Genomic DNA, 23,368 nt, shown 5'->3' with positions numbered 1-23,368 from the left:
GAGATGATTGTATGATTTTTATTCTTCTTGTTAATGTGGTATATTGTATTAATTGACTTGTGGATATTAGACCATCCTTTTCTCCCTGGAATAAATCCTACTTGATCATGATGTATATTGTTGAATTCTGTTTGCTTATGTATCATTGAGGAGTTGTGTGTCTGTATTCATCAGTGATTTTGGCCTATAATCTTTTTTTGCAATATCTTTGACTGTTTTGCTATCAGATGATGCTGACTTTGTATATAAGTTCAGAATCATTCCTTGCATCTCAATTTTTTGGAATAATGAGAGAAGTATAGATATTATCTGTTCTTTTACTCAGTAGAAAATTTCTAACAGCTGGCCATCAGGTTTTTATATGATACTTTTACTGAGAAAGGTATTATTTGCCTCAATGAGATAGCACATTTATTCTTGGATGGCTGTTATGACAAGGATTTTTTTCTTTTTGTTACACTAGGCCAAAGTCTTTATCCCTGTTTCTCTCAGCTATTAGTTCTAATTCTGCCCTCATGAGCAACACCAAATAAATTAACTCCCTCATCTACATGACAGCCTTTCAAAGGAAATGCTATTTATGATTATATAAATGTTACATAGTATCTTCTCTTCCATCCACAGATAATATTATTTGCCCATAGTATCATTATAGTTATAAATATTGTATACTGTTCATTCCCAAAGCTACTGTCGAGAGATTAAGTTGAGGCCAGGGTTCATTCAGTTCATTTTTTGAATGCCTACAATGTGCAAGGAGTTGGCAGGACAATCAAGAAGCCTAGATAAAATGAGTCTATGTCTTGTGAGACAGACATATATTATTTTATCAGCTTTATAAATTTGCCTTTCATCACAACTTGTTTCCTCTCTTTATTCTGTTTAGTTCTTTTGACTTTAAACTCCACTTTGACATCAAAATGCCATTCCTGATTTTTTGCATGTTTACATTAGCTTGGTGCCTTTTACCATAGCTTTTATTTATATTCTTTCATATCTTTTAAGTGTATCACTTATAAATAAGATCCAAATGGGATTTGAGCTTTAAAAAACTAAATCTTGCATTTGCCTCAAGTTACTGTAACCCTGAACCTAGCTTGAAGTTCATTTTGCTTTACCATATTCCCTTGATATTTTTTCCTTCCACCTTACTTTATTTTTACTATTAATAGAACTTTTATTATCTTTGTCCTTTTCTCTGTTGTTGGTTTAATCCAGGTTCCCCTTCACTCATGATTTTGGTAAGTATGGGGTACTCTACCATCCCCCTCATACTTCCTTCCAAATTCTGATACTAATAATCAAATATTCATTTCTCCACTGTTTTATTTTTTAAAGGTGCTCACTATACCCCTCCTGCACAGCCTTCCCATTTCCTCCCTGTGCCTCCTACATCACTGAGACTTTGAGAATACTTTTACTTCTCCCAGCTACTTCCACTCCCCCCACTTCTAAGCATTGCTGAAATAATGCTTTTAAATCTAGACTAAGTCTTTTTTTGTAGTATATACCTCTACAACTTCTGAGGAATCCATGTTTTAGCACATATAATTTCTCTTCTATTTGATTGTTATTCATTTAGATTTAGTTATATATTTTATAAATGCGTGTGAGTGTGTGCATGTGCGTGTTTTACTAGTGTTTACTCTTCATCTTCCCCCATCTTGAGACCTCTGATCTGGTTACATTTTTTTCATTTAGAGTCATTTTTTCTTTAACATTATTTATTGATTTATTATCTAAATTTTTGCATTTTCACGAATATTATTATTCTGTACTGATAGATGAAGAGTGTCTGACTGGGTATAGGATTTCGGTGTTGCAAGCCTTTTTTCTCAGAGTACATTGATGTTAATCTACTATTTTATAGTTTTTAGTGTTGTAGGTAAGAAATCCAAAGCCAATATTCTTTTTTCTTTGTTAGTAAATCTAATCTTTCTGTCTGACAGTTTGTAAAATTTTCTCTTTATCCTTGAAATTTATTTACATTCTTAGGTTTATACTCTTTCGTCAGTCTTAAACTAGATGCCAGTCAGCTTCTAGTGCTTTAAATCAGTGAATGTTAGTCATAGAAAGGACTTTAAATCAGTGAATGTTAGACATGGAAAGGACCTAATCCAAATTTTCATTTTAAAAGTAAGGACAGTGAGACCCAAAAAAATGATGTTCATTTTTCAGGTCATCTCAGCAGTAAAGACAACTTGATTCTAGGCCCTGACACACTCAAGCCTTCAGTTAACACTTCTGTTTTCTGTCACTGAGCATTAAAATTTTTAGCATTTAGCACTAAATCATTGCTTTTATATGTTTTTATGTAATATTGATACTCTCAAAGAACCATGGGTAGGTTACTTATTTCAAGTAAAAGTGGAAAGAAAGTGTTAGTAAATAAAGATTAATACTAGTATTAGATTTATCTTTAAAAATGGTTAATCACTCTCCAAACCTAATTAAAACTACAGTTTTTAATGAATTAAGAATTAAATGATATCACAGTATCCCTTTAAGATCTGCTGCTCTTTGAGGAAAGGGAAGCAACTGACATATATATATATATATATATATATGTAAAGCTTAATCTGCTTAATTCCATATCCCTTCCAGTGTCAATGATGAGACTGTATTTCAAATGTAAAAAGTACAATTTATTGGATATTGATCATCACTATTTGGCATACACAAGTTAGATACATATTCTTAGATAACAATGATAAATAGCTGTTTTTCTAAAGATAATATAACAAAGTGTCTTTCACAATGTGAATAACTACTGTAGTTTAAAAGAATAGTAAAATGAACGTAGGTGACCTTGAATCTGTCACTGCCTTTGTGAATTTCATTGACCTCTCTTGTCCTGCCTACATTGTAGAATTGTAAAACTAACACATAAGTGTGAGAGTGTGTTGTTCTTTTAAAATGTGAGAATTACTGTCATTAATTTTATTTCTTAAATATCAATTGATCTTATATATAGGAAGTAATGTCATATATAAGACATATAAGGTCATATTGTGTTTTCATTTTGCTCTCCTCTTTTTAATAAAATTAATATGCTATGCTCTCTGTTTAACAAAACATAAAATCAGGGATTATTTTTATCCTACTGTAATATCCATGATTATAATCTTTTCTACCTATATTTTATCATTATTCAGAGTAATCTCAAGTCTTAGAAAGCAAACTCAATTTTTATTTCTTAACAGTAAAAAGGTTGAGGTGAGTGAATATAAAATAAATACAGGAAAATATCAGCATTTATCAGATCTGAGAGATGGATACATGGGTGTTACACTATTATCTTATGTTAGAAATATTTCATCATTTAGAATACATTATGACTCACAAAAAAGAGAGCAAATTTATGACTTGTAAGCAGTCCTAAGTTATGTTTAATCAAATCTTATTTAGTTTTCATCTGAATATAGGATTCAGAATTAGGTTGGTTTCATTCCCCAGAAATGTACTAACATGTCCACACAGGCACTTTTCTTGTCATCCCAGACAGATCCTCACCTGCTGCCTTAGCATCCTCTGTTTGATGCTTTTGCACAATGGTCTATTCTGCTGAAAACTTTCCTATTATGACATGTCTTGTGCCTGAAAAAAACTAGACAATTACTCTACTTAGGCCCTTGACAAGGAGGCAGAGGTTCTAATCCTAGCTCTGCCCTGTACTGCTCCACCTAGCCTTTAATATGCCACTTTGCCCGTCTGAATAGCGTTCTCCTTTTCTGTAAACTAGGGATAATTCATACCTGTTCAATCTACCTCAGACATTTATTGTGAAATAACAAGTGGAGTTATATCATGCGATATGAATGAAGGTACAGATCCTCTGACAGTTGCCTCACTTTGCTGCCTATCCCTCTAAGCTATGATCTCTTAGTAGATCTACGCAATGAAGGTAGAGTTAAAGAGGTAGGCAGAGGAAGACAGAGAAGCGCCAGCCCGAGTGCTCAGAGCTGTGCTTCTGAGTGACCCCCAGATCTTTCCGACTTTAAGATTCAGTGATTTTGTGAATCCACCAGCCTCAGAGTAGAAAGTAGCATTGAGCATATGCTTTGAAACATAATAAATTACAGTAAGGACTTGCTTGGTATAAAAGTCCTTTTAGTTTGTTTCTGCAAGTTAGAAATTTTCCTGTGGAAAGTTGATGACTCTTCAGTTTTACAAAAATAGGAAAAAATTTTTCCCAGATAAAATGAAAACAATAAATAAGGAAACAAATCACTGAAAAGTATGCTTATTTGTGGTCATCAGCTAGCCTGTCACAGAAACTTTATCCATATACAAAGATGTCAATATGTATGTCACTGCTACTGTTTCCAGTGACTTTACCACCCTGTAGTCAACATGCTACAAATGAAATATTGTTAAATTGGTGGAATTAGCTAATGTCTCTTTACACTAGCACAAAATTCTGTTATGTGTTGATAATAGTCACTGTCCATTCACCTGAACCACATTCCACATCACCCTGTGTTTGTAATGCCTTACCGTTTTCTGCATAGGCCAACCATTTGGCTCAACTTCATGATCCACCAAGGCAGAGGGACCAGAGTGCTGGGCATATAGTAATCAAGAATCCATCACATTCTTATCTTATAGTATTTCAATACAGAGGATAATTTGCTTTTTTTCCTTAAAGCAAAATGAAAAAGATTGATGAAAAATCTGTTCAAAATACACAGTCCAAGAATACTTTAAATACACCCATTTTGAATATATTTCTTCCAAGATGTTCACCTAACCAAGTTAACTTCAAAATCCATTTCAGGATTTTTTTTTTAGGTTTTTTTTTCTTTATTTTTTTTAATGTTTACACATAAGTCCTTCCTTCATCAAATGCCCAGGTATTTTTTGCTGCATAAGCAATTAACTGGATGAATTCAAAGGATCTCTGTGTTGTAGATTGAACTTCATGTCAGCCATTTTTCAACTTTTACTATTGTTTTGTCTTCTTGGGAGTTCATTCACCAAAGCCTAGCAAACTCCAGTACACTCATGGACAGCCAGTGCTTAGGGCGCAGGAGAGTCCTGTCTAGATTCAGGAAAAGAACCTAATAGTAAATGGAACTATTTGGGCTGAAACCAGCCATGGGTTATTGAGCCATTTGGACTTTTCAAATATAGTTCTATGAATGTATTTTAGGTCCAATCTATGATATTCTTCTGTGTTAGGCATCGGTATTCTCCTAAATAAAAACTGCCAAATATGTTAGAGCTGAACTCTGCCAGGTTGTTGGGTATGTTTGGGTGATAACTTCTCTCAGTACTTCCAGTAATATCAACAGCAACAGCCAAACTTCCCTGAAAACTTGTTTTGTACAAGGTTTTATTCCATAAACTTATATGTACTGTTACTTAATCCACATAACAACCTTATAGAATCCCCACTTTATAGATGGAAAACTAAGGCAAAGAACAGTTAAGCAACTTACCACTTTTCCAAGGTTCTACATCTCCCAGGTCATAGCACCAGGATTTAAACTCAGGCAGTCCGAGTTCAGAGCTCACAGTCTTAATCTCTGTGCTGTGCACCTCCCAACTTTGTCTCTTGTATAGACTCTTGGGTAGATCTCAGGTTTCTTTTCTTACGTCTGTCACTCCTGGATAAAATATAAAATGATGCTCTACTTAAAAATCAGCCCGTTTCTTAAGGCCTAACCAAATTAAGTCATATTCCCTCTAAAGGGAATCAATCTGAAATTGAGTGATCAATTTTCCTGGTATGCCTGAAATTTCCTAGGACATGTAACTTTCATGTTACATAAAACTAAATCCGGGGTATTCCTAGGCAAACTGGGAGGGTGAGACAGCCTACTTAAACCTTACTGTGTCCCCTCATTATACCGCCTTGTTATATAGAGCAAAAAGCCCATGAAAGTACCAGTAACCACTACTTCTGCACTTACAAGTTTCTTTCTTCACAAGTTATGCTCCTACTGCATGGAGACCTTTTTGATTCCCACTTCATACAAAATTTGGTGCTGTGCTCACGTTAATGCCTACTCACTGAACAGGTGGTTTAGTTTTCAGCAGGCACTATATATAAAAATTTTTCCTTGTGTGTTAATTTGTCTTTTTTTTTTTTTCCAGCCCAGATGACTTACTCAATGCCTTGAATGAGGGTATCAGTCGTGCTGATGTCATCATCACATCAGGGGGTGTGTCCATGGGGGAAAAGGTATGAAAAAATGAGGTTCTTGAAACATAAGATTGATTAACAGTGGTCTGGTAGACATCCTGTATCCATAACCAGACCCCCACGAAGCTGGAAATCCACAGGGGTTCAGAAATTCCTGAGCGTTCTAAAAGGGATGCAGTACAATAGGTCAGACAGCTTACCATCTCAAATTAAATCCAGGAGTGAAGGTGCTAAAGTGTAGATATTAATAGATATTCTCCATATAGCAGACAGATTGCTGGGATAGTCTTCCCTCAGTCTCCTAGAGATCTTGGGCAGATTGCTGCCATTTTCTCCCAAGATCACCATCACAAAGCCTAGGGGGCTGAGACCTGCATTGTCGCAAAGCTGTAAAAAATAATTTGCCTTACCATCAAACTACCTGAGGGGCTCTGAGCATCATAAGAGCAGACCCTGAGGTTAAGAGTACTTAAGTGTTATATTTATTATTTCTAGAGAGTGTTTCATGTGAAAGTTTTCTTGGTTGCTAATGAACTTAATTATGGGGCAATAACAGTTTGGCAGACCGAAAGTTTGTTTTTCCAGGACTTCTAAAGGGGCAGCAAGCTTGTAGTTAGCATAGGCTTGGCAGTTGTGGCTCAGGTATGGTAAGACCAGAACTCTCTCAATCTTAACCTTCTTTATTAGTGCTAACAAAGATGTCATTTATCCTAGGGATTTGCTCACAGGTAAACAGCCAATATAGTAAAGCCTATTGGTTTTGTTTATTTTACTCTCTGTGTAGTAAGATACTGACAGTAATCCTTTAATTTACTAAGAAAGCGATTTTAAGAACTGGGCATCCCAGAGTATTCCATAGTGTTAGTTGCTCAGTCGTGCCCGAATCTTTGTGACCCTATGGACTGTAGCTTGCCAGGCTCCTCTGTCCATGGAATTCTCTAGGCAAGAATACTAGAGTGGGTTGCCATTCCCTTCTCCAGGGCATCTTCCTGACCTGGGATTTGAACCCAGGGCTCCTACATTGGAGGCAGACTATTTACCTTCTGAGCCACCAAGAACTAATAATTGTCCTTCCTACCTCCTTGAGGGGGAATGAGATGAGAGAAGAACCAGGAAGAAAGAGATAAAGCATCAATGCAGCAGTCTCCTGCCAACCTGCAAACTCTAGTCCTCAAAAGAATTCCCGTGTACTTCAGTAGCAGAAAGAAAGAAAAGTATAAGAGAGAGAAGATCTGTTTTAGCCCAAGGGCTGAGTCTGAAAATCACTCATTGAAAACACAGGGAAGTAAGTCAAAGAAAGATCCAGAAGAATGTAGCAGACATGAATTTTAAGTACAGAAACTCAGGTATGCAAGAGATTTATTTACTTGTTTAAACTTATGAGCACCTATGCTATGGAATTGGCAGGAAATTTACTTAATGCACTACAGAATTAATTGCCTCCAGGAATTATACTAAAAAACAGGCAGGGGCTTGAGAGGTAGCAGAGCATCAAGGAGATACACATCTGGTCACCAGTCTTCACTGGATACATCTAGAGTGTCCTTGTCATGTTACTATATATCTCAGGTCTTTGCTATTTTGGGGCCATACTAATAGCCCTGAGATCAATGGGGAGGCTGGAAGCCTTAGAGCAGAGGGAAGGGGCCCCTGCCACATGTGGGACCCACAGACCTCGAACCTCTTCTCAGCCAAGGAGAAATGACTCTTCACAGTTGCTTCCTTTAAAATCTCTCCCCAGCCCCACCTCTTCCTGCTCCACATAGCCTTTTCAAAAAGTTTTCATTTTTTATGTATCTGCTTTTTGCCCTAAAAGCTAAGGAACTATATGCATTACTATAAATTCTCCACCACCTACAGAATTGTGAAATAGCTCAAAGGCAATGAAAGGTATAGATGAACATTAAAGATACCCTAGACTGAACACCCAGTAATTGTTTCTTCCTATTTCAAAGCCTCTTAATTCTTCCTAGGGCTTCCCTTGTGACTCAGCTGGTAAAGAATCCACCTGCAACGTGGGAGACCTGGGTTCGATCCCTGGGTTGGGAAGATCCCCTGGAGAAGGGAAAGGCTGCCTACTCCAGTATTCTGGCCTGGAGAATTCCATGGACTGTATTGTCCATGGGGTTGCAAAGAGTCGGACACAATTGAGCAACTTTCACTTTCAATTCTTCCTAACAGTGTCTCCCTCACCCCACATGATCAGAAAAAAGGGCTGGTCTCATGGGTTTGCCCTGATTATTTAGCACCAAAGGTATTAATTAATCTTATAGGTCACCTTGAGTATGGCTCCTAGGGCCATAAAGCAGTAGAATATTAAAACTAATAGTATTCCAAACAAACAATTTGTTAAAATATTTTTTTGTCTCTCTTATTTCATTTAGTCCTATGTTTCTTGTTATGCAAGATCTTGGCTTAGCAGTCTGCTTTCTTAAAACCTTCTGCTTCCATTCTAGAGAGTCCTGGGTTTCCTGACTCAGTCCACTGGTACTGTATAAAAGTGACCTAAGCTGTATCACCTCAGAGGTCTATACCCTAGAGACTAGTCTTTGAAGCATCAATTGTTTAAAATTCCTGTGATGGTCCTTTTTCCTAGTGCTCTGGATCTGTCTTTGTTCTAGACACAGACTATTTACTATAGCTCACAGCAGTGCCTTCAGACCAGCATCAAAGTAAAACAGTAACTTTCCTTAGGAAATAGATATTAAAAGGTATTAAAGTAAGACTCTCTATTCAGATACAATATGTAATAATTTCATAAAAAATTTGGGTCAGTGTGTTCCCTGCAGGTGAAAACACATCATTGACAGTATAAGCATTGTCAAATCACCAGACAGACACTTCCCATAAAGCATATAATTTCTGAAATATTATATTAATGACATTTTACCTGCCTGAATCTAACCTAGCACACAGTGAGCCTCTCTTCTCAGATGTAACAGTAACTTCCTTTCCATGAAATTCTTATAATGGTAACATCAAACAAACCTATTTCTAATGTCTCTTTTTATAAGATAAAAGAACAAACCTTCATGACTTTCTGGGAGCCCTCTAGGAAATTTCAAACATAGTCTTAGACTTAAAAAATATTCTGCAATTTTTTTTTCTATATTTTGGTCTGATCTTTAGAAGGCAAAATCAAAAGAGTTGTCCAAAAAAAAATGGGCCCTTGATTAAGATCATGGATATCTAAGAAACAGTTCTTGGTTACCTAATTTTTCAAAGCAACAATAAAATATTTGAAAACAAGCATAGAGAACCTGCTTGCTATGCTTTTTTATTTCCTTAAATAATCAAAGACAAAATAAAGTAAACAAAAAGGCAGATTACACAAAAAGAAAAACACTACATATCATAGGGCAAGCATTAGTCAGTAAACCCAAGAAGTAAGCTCATCAAAACTGAGTAAACTTACTAAAATTTTAATATATTTCTCAGCTTCATTTCAAACACAATTATCATAAACCAAGGCAAATCAAAGTCACTTTCAGAGTTTTATCCTTTATTATGCTTTTTTTTAATGTTTTGAAACAACCTGACACTTTACTTTAGAACTAAGAGTGGTCCGCAGATCCAAGAGTGTCCTTGAGATTCTTTAAGCAGGTCTGCAAGGTTAAAACTATCCTTATAATAAAACTAAGTCTTTATCTGACTTTTTTATTTTCCTTCTCTCATGAGTGAATAGCAAGTTTTCCAATATTGGAAGATGTATGATCTCATCAGACTGAATACTGAAGCAAATAAGAGAATCTACCTGACTTCTCTTAAGCTGAACATTAAAGAGAGTTTTTAATTATAAAATACATAAACAATAAATTACTTATGTTAACGTGAAGTAGTGTATCATTGCTATTTCCAGATGAACCACCAAATAAATATTTTTAACTTCTTAGTTTTAATTTCTGACACAGTAAACATTGATAGACATAAGCCACATACATAAACAAAAGCTCTATAATATAGAATATTATAAAGGGTCCTGAGACCAAATATTTTGAATATTGGATGTCTTTAATTTTTTTCCTTGAAAAATGAGAGAACATGCATAATTATACTTGTCTGTCATTATTACTCCAACATTTAAGAAAATAATTAATGTCTATCTCATAGTGAAAACTAGGGGACATAGATAATTGACAAATCATATGTAAGCATTTTAGCAGACTAGCCAAGTTCATATACACACAGAATACAGCTTTGTAGAGCAGACACATCCCCTTTTTTACCTTCTTAATGGAGCAAAAATGAAAATATATTCGTTAACACAACCCAAAGATATATCCTCCCTATGGCATATTAAAATAATAGGCAAAGTAAATTAGCTTAAAGTTATGTTTAGTAAACAGTGATCCAGTGTTCTGTCTTACTTAGAAATCATCTAGGTTTCCCATGATTGTTCATTAATTAACCAATTTAATAACGTCAAGATTTTAAATTACTTTAAGATCTTGAAAATTATTTTCAAGCTAACATTCTACAAACATAATTACTATTGAAATTAAAAGTTGTCAGAATAATGATTCAATTTCATTGAACCAAATTTTAGATTTTCACAATCTTAAGTATTATATAAGAATAGCATTAGCTTCTTTGATGAATTAATCTATATAATTTTAGGAAAAAACAAACCCAGGCAAAATGCATTTGCCTACTTAACATTGATAAATAAGAGAAAGAGCATGGCTTGATTTACTTATTAACCAAAATAATTAAGCTAGTCTCATTTACCAAAAGTTTACCTTAACTGTGTGAACTTTGACTCTTAAAATTGTAAGAAGAATATTTTTTTAGCGTAGCATATTTAAAACATAAGATAAATTTTCTTATTATCTGTGAATTTTTGGAATATTCTATTTATGTAAGTACTTAATCTCTCTAAATCAATAGAGCACCTTTAATTTAAGAGACAATAGAAGTGTTTTGGTGTGTTGGTTTTTCTCCCCTCTGGCAAAGCAAAGTTTATTGTAGGCCTGTGGTCAGGGCTGTTCTCTCCGAGCCCTGGTGAAACCAGAGTTGGGAATGAGGGGCTCTTGTGTTGCTCCCACCAGGGGCAGAGACAGGGTGGGGGACACCCTGAATCTGCAGTGTGCCCTGAGAAAGGCCCACTCTGCATGGTGGTCTTACAGTCATATAATTTATGAATACCCTCCAGAAGTAGGAAAACATTTCACACTCTTAAAGCAAGGTAAATGGCTTTGTGGATCAGACACGTAGTCACACAACCACGTAAAGAATATACAGCTTCATCTCCACAATTTCAGTGACATGGTAAGAGTAAACACAGAAACAAACAAAAAACTACTCAGTCTACAAACAAACAACTATTTTCCTTCCTAGAGGAAGGAAAACTTCTTCATTGATTTAGGTTCAAAATGACAATAAGAAAAATAAATTCACAAAACCAAGAAACCAGATTCTCTGTCTTTTCTTACCCAACAGAGAATAGATTTCAATCATCCATTTATAGGAGTCACCAAATGGTGAGACCATAAAACCAAATTCTCAATCACTGCTGCTACAAGGGGGACTACCTTAATGGCCATGCATAGAAACAGAAATAGAACCAAAATTAATAGAGGAGGTAAAAGTAGAGAAACCAACATTTAGCAGTTTTCAAGTTTTATTGCTGCTTGGCATTCACTCCAAAAACCAAGGAAAAATGTGTCCAGGTTTAAACCACCCATAAATTACACTTTTCTGACAATCGACTTGACTTGGGTTTGTCGGATAAATCAGTATGTTGTCTCTGTGGAGCCTTCAGAATCGTTAAGGTATAGTTTTTTAAAGATAAAATCATGCATCTCATAAATATATATTTTATTTTATAAAATTAACATGTGTCAGAGATTTTATTTAACTCATTAATTAGTGAAGGAACTAGTAAGATATTACAACTGGTTCTAAGAATTCAAAAAACACAGACAGAGATAGGTAATCCAAAATGCTGAAATCAGTTTTCTAATAGATGTAAAATTGTTCCATATCTGGAGGAGAATAGTCAATTACAACTCTACTGACAGAATTAATTTGTATTTCTTTGGATGCTAATCATGTTCACTATTACACTATTATTTTTCTGCAGACTAATTTTTGTAGAATAGCTCAAAGACAGTGAAAGGCACAAATAACCCAGAAGGTTATTTGGACCTCAGATAATCTTTTTTACCCATTTCAAAGTCTTTCACAATTTTTCTGACATTGTTTGTTCTTGCTTAAGTTGAGGGAAGGACCAGTCTCCTTCATTCATTCGTGTTTCCTCTTCATATCTGTGTATCTAGCTTTCAGAACATCAGAGGTCCTTGCTGTTTCTGTAGATAGACAAAAACAAGAACAATGATGATTCTCAGCCTTCATTACTACGTCTGGTACAAGCTTTCTGTCACAAGAAACATGAAGCATTTCTTCATGTTCAAAAAAGAGTTGAAAGGGGGCATTTTTTACAACAGAGATGATTTTTTTCAAGAAAAATAAAATACTTTCATTCATTTAGCAAATATGTAATGAGTGTATATGCTTTCCAAACTCTGTATCATTATCCTTAGAGAGCCCTGCATGTATGGCCTCTACCTGTCTCTTCAGCCTCCCCTTATGCCTTTCCCCTGCTCATTCACTACCTTTTATTGTCTTTTCAGTTCTAGACACACTCTTTACTGCTCTAGAAGCTTTTGTATACACTTTTCTCTGCCAAGAATTCCCTCCACACTTCATATGACTGAGTCCTCCTCATCCTCACCACCTGTTTTAAAGTGATCTTTCCGTATTCTCCACTTCACACATTGTTCTCTATCCTAGCACCTGCTTTTTTCTTCAGAGTATGTTCCACATCTTATAGTTAATCTATTTGTTGGTTTGCTTATTTTAGGCTGTCTCCCTCTGCAGTAAACTATAACAGGACATCTTTGTGCCAGGGACCTTGTCTGTCTGGTTCACTAGTGAGTCTCTAACACAAATAGAATTCCTGATACATAGTGGGCTCTCAGAAATATTTGTTGAACTAGCAAATTAATGAATGAAAGGCATGTGTGTGTCACTATGGGCTCATTATAAATATATATACAGGGTTCCTGTTCTTACAAACTATCTAGTACAGTAAAGAATACAGATAGTTATCAGGCAGTTGCAGCATTACCTAAGTGTGTGGTGTCAGGACGACTTGGTATTGTAAGAGCATAAAAGAAAGGCCTGGACAGTCTTTCCCAAAGGAAATTCATTCCAAATACCTTTTCCACTGAGGTCTTTAAAGGAAAATGGAATTCTGGTTCATACTGTGGTCTCTTGCAACCTCAGGTCTTTAATGTGATCACTTTCAAATTTAAAAGATCCAGGTGGAAATATTTTAACTATGCTGGTAATAATTCTACAGAATACCTGAATTCTTAACACTGTTGTGTTTCAGTATAAGTGGTGACTTTTTCTTTTTATGTCTTTGATCTGGTTTCATTCCTGTAATACAGCCACCTGATTTTGTGAGGGGGGAATAATACATGGTTTTTGTACAAAAAAAAAAAAAAAAGGCCTGGAGATTTCTGCCTCTACTATGATGGAGTGGCTTATTTGGACCAACTCTCCCACCAAGAACAACTATATAAAAGAAAGATTAGAGAAGCATGAAAATGCTAGAAAGGACTAGAGGGTAAAGGAAAGGGTTAATATGTAGGTAACTGTGAATGAATTGTTGATTATATGAAATAATATCTTGAGGTTTACATGTATATAAATATATACTAAATATAGACTATATATTGTCTGTATAGTATATATAGACTTCATAATAGCACAAAAAGCAAAGAGGAATAAATAGAGTTAACATGTTTTAAAGTTCTTACATTTTGGGGAAGTGATAAAAATACCAGATCATGATGGACTATAGTAAGTTAAGAATGCATTTTGTGATCTCTAAAGCAACCAGTAAGAGAATGTGTAACTAACAAGCAAATAGAAGAGAAAGAAAATTTAAAAACAAAAAAATTTTGGCAAATCAAAGGAAGACATGAAAGGAGAAAAAAGGAGATAAAAACAGAAGTGACAAATAACTAACGAATAGGAGGCAAATAGTTTTAAATCCCAATAAAGCAGTAATAAGGGACTTCTTGATGGTCCAGTGGTTAAGAATGTGCTGTGCAATGGAGAGGGTGTGGGATCAGTCCCTGGTGGGGGAGCTAAGAGTCCACATGCTGCAGAGCAACAAAGCCTACACCTGGCAACTGCTCAGCCTGCGCACCACAACCAGAGAGCCCGGGCACTGCAGCAGAGACGCAGCACAACCAAAAATAAAGACAAACAGATAAAATTAAAAATATATCGCAGTAATTATATTAAGTATAAGTGGACTGAGTCCTCCAATTAAAAATTGTCATTCTAGATTTTAAAAAACAACAAATTGTATGGTGCTTATAAGAGACCCACCTTAAATATAAGAACACAGATACTTGAAAGTAAGAGATGAGAAAAAAGTTATAGAACAGCTAGTTGGCTGTCTTGATATCAGAGAAAATTAAGGTAAAAAGGCTTACTAGATATTAAGAGGAGGGACATTTCCTATTCCTGAATTTACATGGATCAGTTCATCAAGAAAATTCTAAATTATTTCATCTAATAATATAATCTAAAAATAATCATGAATCAGTAATCAATCTACGGTCCAGCCCTGGGAATTCAGGGGAGATTTGAGATTGACAATAGAGAGAGGAGGGCAGAAGAAAGGGTATTCCAGACAAAAGGGAGAATATTTTCAAAGATTTGAGGCAAGAAAGTATGAAAACTGACAACAATATAGACTTGCAGGAATGTTGAGAGAGATTGAGGAAGAGGAATGGGGCTGGTGGGAAACAGATTGCCTGATAAGAGCAATGATTGGCAAAAGGAGGCTAGAAAATATCAATATAATAATCCTAACTATGATCATTTAAAAGATGATACTTATTTCTGGAGACCATGGAGTTATTGAAGTGTTGCATAGTGATTTGATCAGATTTGTCTCCCTCACGACTGTCGGGGGAATGAATTGGAGAATTGGCAGAGAGACCTATTTCAGTAATTCAGGTGAGATGATGTTGGCTGAGGCTGTAGAGATGGAGAGAAGGAAATAGTTTTTAAAAATAAAGTGTCTCATAACTTGTGAAATATTTAATATTTTAGTAGGATACTAGACTCTCTTGAATTAGTGAGCAACTTCTCAGTAACAGAAGTTGTATTACTTTGGAGAAATTTTTTGAACTGCTGTTTTTCTCTTTATATCTACAAAACCAACTACAAGACACTGTTGCCTTTCCTTTCCGAAGATCAGGTTTTGTTGGTTTGCTCTGGGTTGATCATAACCTTAGGTTGGTTGTGTCTGTAGTCGCAGAATATGAAGTTGGAGCAATTAAATGCCCTTGACTTTCTGTTTAGAGCTCCCTCCCTAAGTTTTTAGTTGACTTATTTAGACTCGGTAATCTTGGGTAAATGTCCAAGTCTCTCCTCAAGGAATGCACATTAGTTCAAGCTCATTAAGGAGAACAGCATGGGATGCATACACGTGGCTTCTCTGCCCAAGCACAGCTTCTTAAGCCATATTTATTAACATCCTTTCTCAGACACAAAATGCTATCCTAAAAGAGAGACAACAGCCTAGCAAGTAATAATTTGTATGTTAATGTGGTTATTTGGTTTACTCTCTAACTACTCCTATTGGAACGTTCTTTTTATGAGGGAAGGAACATTGCCTCTTTTGTTCAAGGCTGCATCTCCCTGTATATTGATTGATATTTAGCATACATATATTATACTCGATAAATATTTACTGAATGAATGAATGAGGAATGAAGAAATAGTTGTCATAAATCAACTTCACTAAAATAGGTGTTTCTTTTCATTTTAATCTTATGCTTTTTTTTTCATTTAAAGTCTGAAAGTCTGATATTAAAATGTTTGAAAGTAAAGTGATTATTTTTCATATTTGCAGGACTATCTCAAGCAGGTGCTGGACATTGATCTTCATGCCCAGATCCATTTTGGCAGGGTTTTTATGAAACCAGGGTATGAATATAATCTTGTTATCTAATATATGGGTTGCTTTGGCTTGCTTTGACTAACAAAGTTTTTAAATGCTTTCCTACTACATTTTCTATTATGGATTATTTATTCTAATAAAGGAATGTTACAGTATTAGAGTTCTTTGAAAAAGTATATATCCTATCTGAAATGGGAATTCATCTTATTAAACACTGAATCTGGTTTAAAATGAAGCAAAGCAACTTTCCAAACCTTTTCTCTTTTTAATTCCCATGTCTAGTTCCTACCTTCTCTTTTTCAGCTCTTTCTCTCACTTAAAAACATTTTAGTATGAAAATTCTCAAACATACACAAAAGCAGAGAGCATAACGAAACCCCTTATACCTCATAACCCAGCTTCAGTAACTATCAACATTTCTCCTTGTTTTATCAATCCCTTCCTTCACCTTTTTGGGAGGACAGAGGGTTAGATTGTTTTAAAACAAATTCTACACATGGCATTTTAGTATACATCTCAAATATTAATAATAACAACAGCAAAAACAAAAAAAATAATAACAACAGCAGTATTATCTTATATAATCACAATGGTATTATCTCACCTAAAAAAATAAATAAGAACACCTGAATATCATCTAATCCCCCGATCATATTTGAAAAGTCTCCCAAATGTCAAGGAAGAGTATGCCTTCTTATATATGTTTTGTTTGAATTAGGATTTAAGTTAGGTCTACTCAATGTGTTTGGTTGTTGACTCTCTATTAAACAAGAACATTTAATACCCGCCCCCACTCCCACATTTTTGGTATGCCGTTGACTTGCTGCAAAAACTGAATCCTTTGTCCTTGTGAATAGGCTTGGCTGATTGCTTCCTTGTGGTGGTGTTTGACTTGTTTCTCTCTCTCTCCAGTGTATTCTGTACACTAGAAGTTAGATCTAAAAGTTTGATTAGTTTCAGATTCAGTTTTTTTCTTTGTAAGAATACTTCATGAATAGTATTTCAAAATGCTTACTACCTCCAAAGAGGAAAGAAAAGTAAACACATACCTAGATCTTGCATATCTCCTAAAAATTAATAATTCCCTGAGGAATGGCTGGAGGTTTTGTAATCCATTATAAATCCTCAAAGAATGCAAACATTGGTGTTGATAAAATATAAAATATGTGTGGCCTTGTCTTTAAGCAATAGCCTGTCTGTTCAGACTGCTGCTGCTCTCTAAGTCTCTGATACATAAACATTATAAAAACAGTGTTGAAAGGCCTCAGTGTGTGGGTGAGCATTTCAGCACACCTCCATGCTAACAGAGACAACAGTGATGATTCTTTAGTTCAGGGTTATACTCTGATGGGTGCTCATGTGAACCCTGAGAGTAGTGGTGGGAGCTACCAGTTATTACAAGTGAGCCGTAAGAGCAGAAATAGCCAGGAAATGCAGAAATTTCTAGAAAGAAGCCTTTCTTAAGTGTCAAACCAGCCCTCCTGATCTCCCTGATTTATTGGGCACCTCATGTCAGTTCTAGACAGAGATCGGGCTTTATATTTAAGTATCAAGTTAAGATAACCCCTAAAGCCTTTCCACAATCTGATAGAATTCAGAATTCTTGGTGGTGTATTTCTGTAGTTGCTCCAATATGGCCGCCACTGACAGGGCCTTTTTACTATCGAAGCTGTTGGATTGGGATCATTCTTACTAAGAATATTTTGTCTTAAGCAAATATCTTTATGCTGTGAGTACAGACAGACTTTTTAAAATTCCTGTCCCCATGGGCAGTACTAATTTGATTAGAATTCAGAGAACATCCCATGAGTATGTCAATGTACTTCTCACTAACTGCAAAAATTGGATTGATTATTTCTCTGCAGTGAGAAAGAAGCTGACATTACTTGCCCTCACCTCTAGGGGAGAAATAGTTGTGTAATATCTATTATTTAAATTAACCTCAGCACCTATGATATATAATAAGTACTCATTTTATTTTTAATCTGTTATTACCATTCACTTCAGCTATAGGAGTTCATCAGTTCCTAATATTTATTCTCCTCCCTTAAAGTCTAAAAGCTGTTACATTCTGATCTCAAGAGGGAAAAGGAACAACAGGTGTTCAGTTTTAAGGAAATAGCTTTCCAGATCCTAAACAGAAACTTCACAGTCTAGCAATAAGACAATCATCATAGCAGTGCACAATTACAAAATGTTTTATTATAATAGAATCTTTTTAAAATGAGTATCTTTAGAGAAATCACAGTACCTGTCTGCAAGATTCAAAAGATGACTTAAATTAGTTTTAAATACATAGAGGGAAGGTGTCATGTATTCCCTCCTCACTCTTAGTATGTGTTTTAGTTTGCTGTTAAAAAGTGGTTTAGAACTTTAAATGGGCTTCCTTTAATTGGCCAGAATTTTATACTTGCCTGAAGATAAGAATTTAAAGTAATTGCTACTTAATAGTAGAACAAGAAGAAATATAAAAAGTTGAAGAACAATTTAGCTTTGCTCTTCCCACATACAGTGCATTCAGAATGCAATTAACCTCTTTCGTTTTAGACAAAGAGATACTCAAAAAGCATTTGGAATATTATCAACCAGATCTATCAATCACGGTTTTTATGGGTCATCTGCAGTGAACATAGCTATTGTCAAAATGTACCTTGGAAATTATTTTCATCACACAGTAACAATAATTGCCAAATAACGTATCTATAAATAGATAAGACAGTCTACTCTTTGTTTTCTAAAATACATCAAAGAATCAGGAAGTAAGCAAAAAAGGCCTCAGTAGCCAAAAATAGATGTTAGGAAACCAATATAGTAACACTTTACAGCACACCCTATGAGAGCCTTATCTAATTATGAACCATAATGTTAGAAAAACCTTGGTTCAAATCTTTGTTTCCCCATTTTATATCTGAGTGATTTTGGCTAAATCGCTTAATCTCTTGAGTCTCATTTTCGTCATCTATAAAATGGAATAATAATTGTCACCTCATAGGATTTTTGTAAGAATTAAATGAAACAATGGATATAATGCTTAGATGTTTCTTTAAAAGTGGTAGTTTCTATTATTATTATTGTTATCATTCTAAAAATATAACTATTACTACTGTCTGTTTCCCAAACCTAAGGCCAGCTTTAAGGGTCGAGATGATAGCAGTCTCATATGAAGGGGACCCCAGAAAAATAAAACAGTAGGGGGAGAAAAAGCAGAAGCAAGAACTGTAGAAACACTGCAGCATATTCTGTCGTGTTATGGTTTAATACTCTGGTAACCCAATATCACTGTATCGTAGCAGAGCAGAATTGGTTAATAATGATGGCTGCGATTCATCAAAAATGTTAATGTTCATCGTATTACTGCAAAAGGTTATGTGTGAGTGATCCTTTTCTCATTCAGCCCATCAGTGAAAATAGTAAAAAGGAAAACAGTTTGGGTAGTTTTTTTAGTTATGTGGAAATTTCAGCATTCCCTAAGAATTTTGCATCATTCAAGTTTCATTTATATAATAAAAATTTTAGCTGAGATTCTGTGTGAAGGGTAGGCGATAGAAAAAAAAAAATCATTCTTATTTACCACCTGCCCCCTTCATGCCACTCACACCCATCTCCACACCCCCATGATGAGGATTCCTGTCAGACCCGTAAGGAAATATAATTTGAGAATATTTTAAAATTATTATTGCTTTAAGGGCACTAAAAGCCGATGCACTGGGACAACCCAGAGGGATGGGATGGGGAGGGAGGTGGGAAGGGTTTCAGGACAGGGGACACATGTACACCCGTGGCTGATTCATGTCAGTGTATGGCAAAAACCACCACAATATTGTAATCAGGCTCCAATTAAAATAAATTAATTAAAAATAAATTTTAAAAATTATTATTGCTTTAATTTTGTTCTAGTCATGATATTTTGTTTTGATGTTTCAAAACATTCCCTTTATAGGAGGGAAGGTTTTTTTTTTTTTTTTTTAGGAGGGAAGCGCCTATGTTTATTGCTGAGTATAGTCTTAAAGGGCTGAGAAATACTCATCTTCAACAATAGGCGATTATCTGATAGACATGTCTTACCAGATAGTCGTCTGATAAAAAGAATGATTGTTACTGGTCAGCAGGAGATAAACGCATTAGAAATTGTTGAACTAAAGGGCTAGAGAAACTGGGGTTTGGGATACACTTCTTGGGCACTGGCAAGAAGGAAACAAAGTAAACTACAGAAAACCAGGAAGTGCTGGTTAAAAACAGAAGATGCTAAAAACAAATTAATTTAATTGTGCTTCACTGCAGGTTATAAAGGTTTAAAGGAGAGTCAACAGAAAAGTATTTTTAGAGAGTAAGTGATCTGTATGAAGAACCATATAACAAGAAAACTGCAGTGTTTAATTTACTCATTGCCTAGCAGTCACTAACAAATATCCTCTATTTTTCCTCTAGCCTGCCAACAACATTTGCAACTTTGGATATTGATGGTGTAAGAAAAATAATCTTTGCACTACCAGGTAAGAATAACTTACTTTCTTTTGCTTTTTCTGGAAAAATAGCCAAAATCTTTTTGTGCCCCAGGTGACCAGTCCCCTATCAGAGCACATGATTTGGAATCTGAAAGACCTGGGCTCAAGCCCCAGCTTTGCATACTGTATTACCTTGAGCAAATCACATAATCTCTCTGAGTCTGTTTCTTCATCTATAAAATGGGGCAAATATATGCTTCATAGGGCTTGTGCAAAAGTCAAATTAGATAGTACCTTTCAAAGCACAATTCAGACCCTAAGATGATAAGCGTTACCTGTTACCACATCTTTCTGGGGCATGTACAGGACACTGGTCAAAGTTAACAGTATAATCATCTCCCGCAACTAGAGTATTGTGCTCAAAGGGCCTTGAATCACCCCTGCAGATACCAGAACAACAACAACAAAAGAAATACAACATTGCATTTACTTGTTATTTTCTCAACTTCTAAAATTATCCTCTGATCTGTAAGCAGTGTTCCATTCTCTATTTTTTGGCATAGATTCCTTCAGAAAATAACCTACTTATTCCTTTCAGATGTACAAGTCTGGTGGCTTTGGGTTGCTTATTTGCTTTTTTATAGTTAATAAATCTCAAAATAGAGATAGAAAGAAAAGGCAGGCAAAAAATTTTAGAACTTTAAAAACATTTTTAAAGCCCTTTATCTGTAAGCATAAAAGAGGTTTGATTTCTATCGTATTAAGAGAGAGGACATGTAAGTAAAGTTTTAGTTCTCAAAATTTATCTGTGGTATAAGACTCTTTAAGGCCTTTAATATATCCCTAGATACTCTGAACACCATTATATAGAGAAAGGATAACCTCTTTCTAGCTTCATTTTGCTTAGAAGAAACTGTTTATGTTGTCTACAGAAGATATGACTTGACCTACGAAGTATGTTTTAGTGGGAGTCTGTTTTGCCATTACTAACAAAGTGTTGTTCATCTGCCAAGAAGTTATAATTAAATAGCCTGCTTTTCAAATTGCTCCTCTGAGGCTTTCTATGCTCAGCCTGAAGGTACCAAAAGAGGGCAGCAACAATTCACATGTTCAGATTGTAAAACCAGCAAAGTGGTTCTTTTTACAAGGATTTGAAAACTCAGAATTGGATTTTGCTTATTTAAAGTGCTTCATTTAAAGCCATTACTAATCTTGATAAGTTCTAAAGCAATTTAAAAGTCTTGTGTATCTACTTGTTCTTTTTTTTGACTTTTTCTAGTAACATGTGTTCACTGTAAAACATTAGAAAATAACTTAGATAAGCAATAAGAATTGTTATCCATAATCTCCCTCACCCAAAATAACCACTACTTTCAGATTTTTTGGTGTTGGTTCTTCCAGTCTCTCTCTTTTTTTTACATCGAACAATTCATTTCTTATACAGTAATTTTATCAAGCAGTAGCATTACAGGAATACTGTAATCGTTGAGCTTTTTTTCTTTTTTTTTCTCCTTTTTTTTTTTTTTTTTTTTGCTTTCCCAGGAAAATTTCCATCTGTTTACATTTTGATTCAAGAATAAAGCAGTTAATTGTCCCTAGGAGTCTGCTATCCTGTGAAATAACTCAGAAAAAACAACAGTTTTTTCTACTGAAATAATTGTGTCACTCATCACTTTACAACTTTAAAAAGATCTCTTTTTAAATGCTTTTGTAGGTAGAAGAAAATTAAAGGTATGGTTTTAGCTAGTAATAGGCCAAACCAACCATTGCCTTTTATTTTGATGATGAAGTTAGCATCACATAACCAGGCCAAGCCATTCCCTACCCCCACTATATATATATACACACACACACACAGTCACATATCATTGTATAAAAGTATTAGTAAAATTATAATTTTAGAACCAACAGGGATATTGAGACTTATATCATCCAAACTTTTTATTTTGTGATTAAGTAAAGCTAGACCCAGAAGGGTCTGGAACTCTTGCCAGGGTCATGCAGCTTTGTTAGTTAACAATACCACACAAGAAACTAAATCTGTTATTCTCAGCTCAATCATTTTTTCATAGCTCACCTTACCTGCCTTTGAAGTGTATGACACACCCAGATTTCTTCTCGGAGAGGTACAATTGAATTCCTCAAATTTTTCTTTTAACTGTAAAAGAACTTGGAATTTGTATTATTCTGCTCAAGCTGCCAAAGCAGAATATCACAGACTGGGTAGCTTAAACAACAGAAATTTATTTTCTCACAGTTCTGGAGACTAGAAGTCTAAGCTCAAGGCGCCAGCTCAGTTGGTTTCTGTTGAGATCTTTCTCCCTTGCTTGCAAGTGGCCACTTCTCCCAACACCTCCACATGACCTTTTCTTCTGTGTACACTCCTCATGTTTGTTTTTCTTTTTATGAGGACACCAGTCCTATTGGATTAGAACCTCACCCTTAAAACCTCGTTAAACTTCGCATACGTGCTAAGTTGCTTTAGTTGTGTCCGACTGTTTGCAACCCTATGGACTGTAGCCCACCAGGCTCCATCTGTCCATGGGATTCTCCAGGCAAGAGTACTGGAGTGGGTTCCCATGTCCTTCTCCAGGAGATCTTCCCTACCCAGGGATTGAACCTGTGTCTCTTACCTCTCCTGCATTGGCAGGTGGGTTCTTGACCACTGGCACCACCTGGGAAGCGCATTTAACTTAGTTACTTCTTTAACAGTCCTATCTCCAAATACAGTCACATTGGAGGGTTAAGACTTCAACATATGAATTCGAGGGAAACATAATTCAG

General features: G+C 35.3%; 1 protein-coding gene and 1 long non-coding RNA gene across 9 annotated transcripts in view; one reads left to right on the top strand and one right to left on the bottom strand.

Annotated features, from left to right (window-relative positions):
- The window catches only part of GPHN (gephyrin), a 524,395-nt gene that overhangs the window by 490,148 nt on the left and 10,879 nt on the right, over positions 1 to 23,368 (top strand). For all 8 annotated transcript variants that reach the window (XM_043918814.1, XM_043918812.1, XM_043918815.1 and 5 more), the window contains 3 exons: positions 6,100 to 6,187; positions 16,092 to 16,165; positions 20,568 to 20,632. In XM_043918814.1, coding sequence (XP_043774749.1) covers positions 6,100 to 6,187; positions 16,092 to 16,165; positions 20,568 to 20,632 — 227 coding nt within the window. The remainder of the gene's footprint in view (positions 1 to 6,099; positions 6,188 to 16,091; positions 16,166 to 20,567; positions 20,633 to 23,368) is intronic.
- LOC122704310 lies at positions 12,321 to 22,897 on the bottom strand. Its single transcript, XR_006343831.1, has 3 exons — positions 22,840 to 22,897; positions 22,667 to 22,742; positions 12,321 to 12,456 (listed from the first exon to the last, which is right to left on the bottom strand). It is a non-coding gene; the product is annotated as an uncharacterized LOC122704310 (long non-coding RNA).

The sequence above is a fragment of the Cervus elaphus genome, chromosome 12 (assembly GCF_910594005.1).
Source record: "Cervus elaphus chromosome 12, mCerEla1.1, whole genome shotgun sequence".
Lineage (NCBI taxonomy): Eukaryota > Metazoa > Chordata > Mammalia > Artiodactyla > Cervidae > Cervus > Cervus elaphus.
Note: the sequence above shows the minus strand (reverse complement) of the source record. Positions and strands in the feature narration are given on the sequence as shown.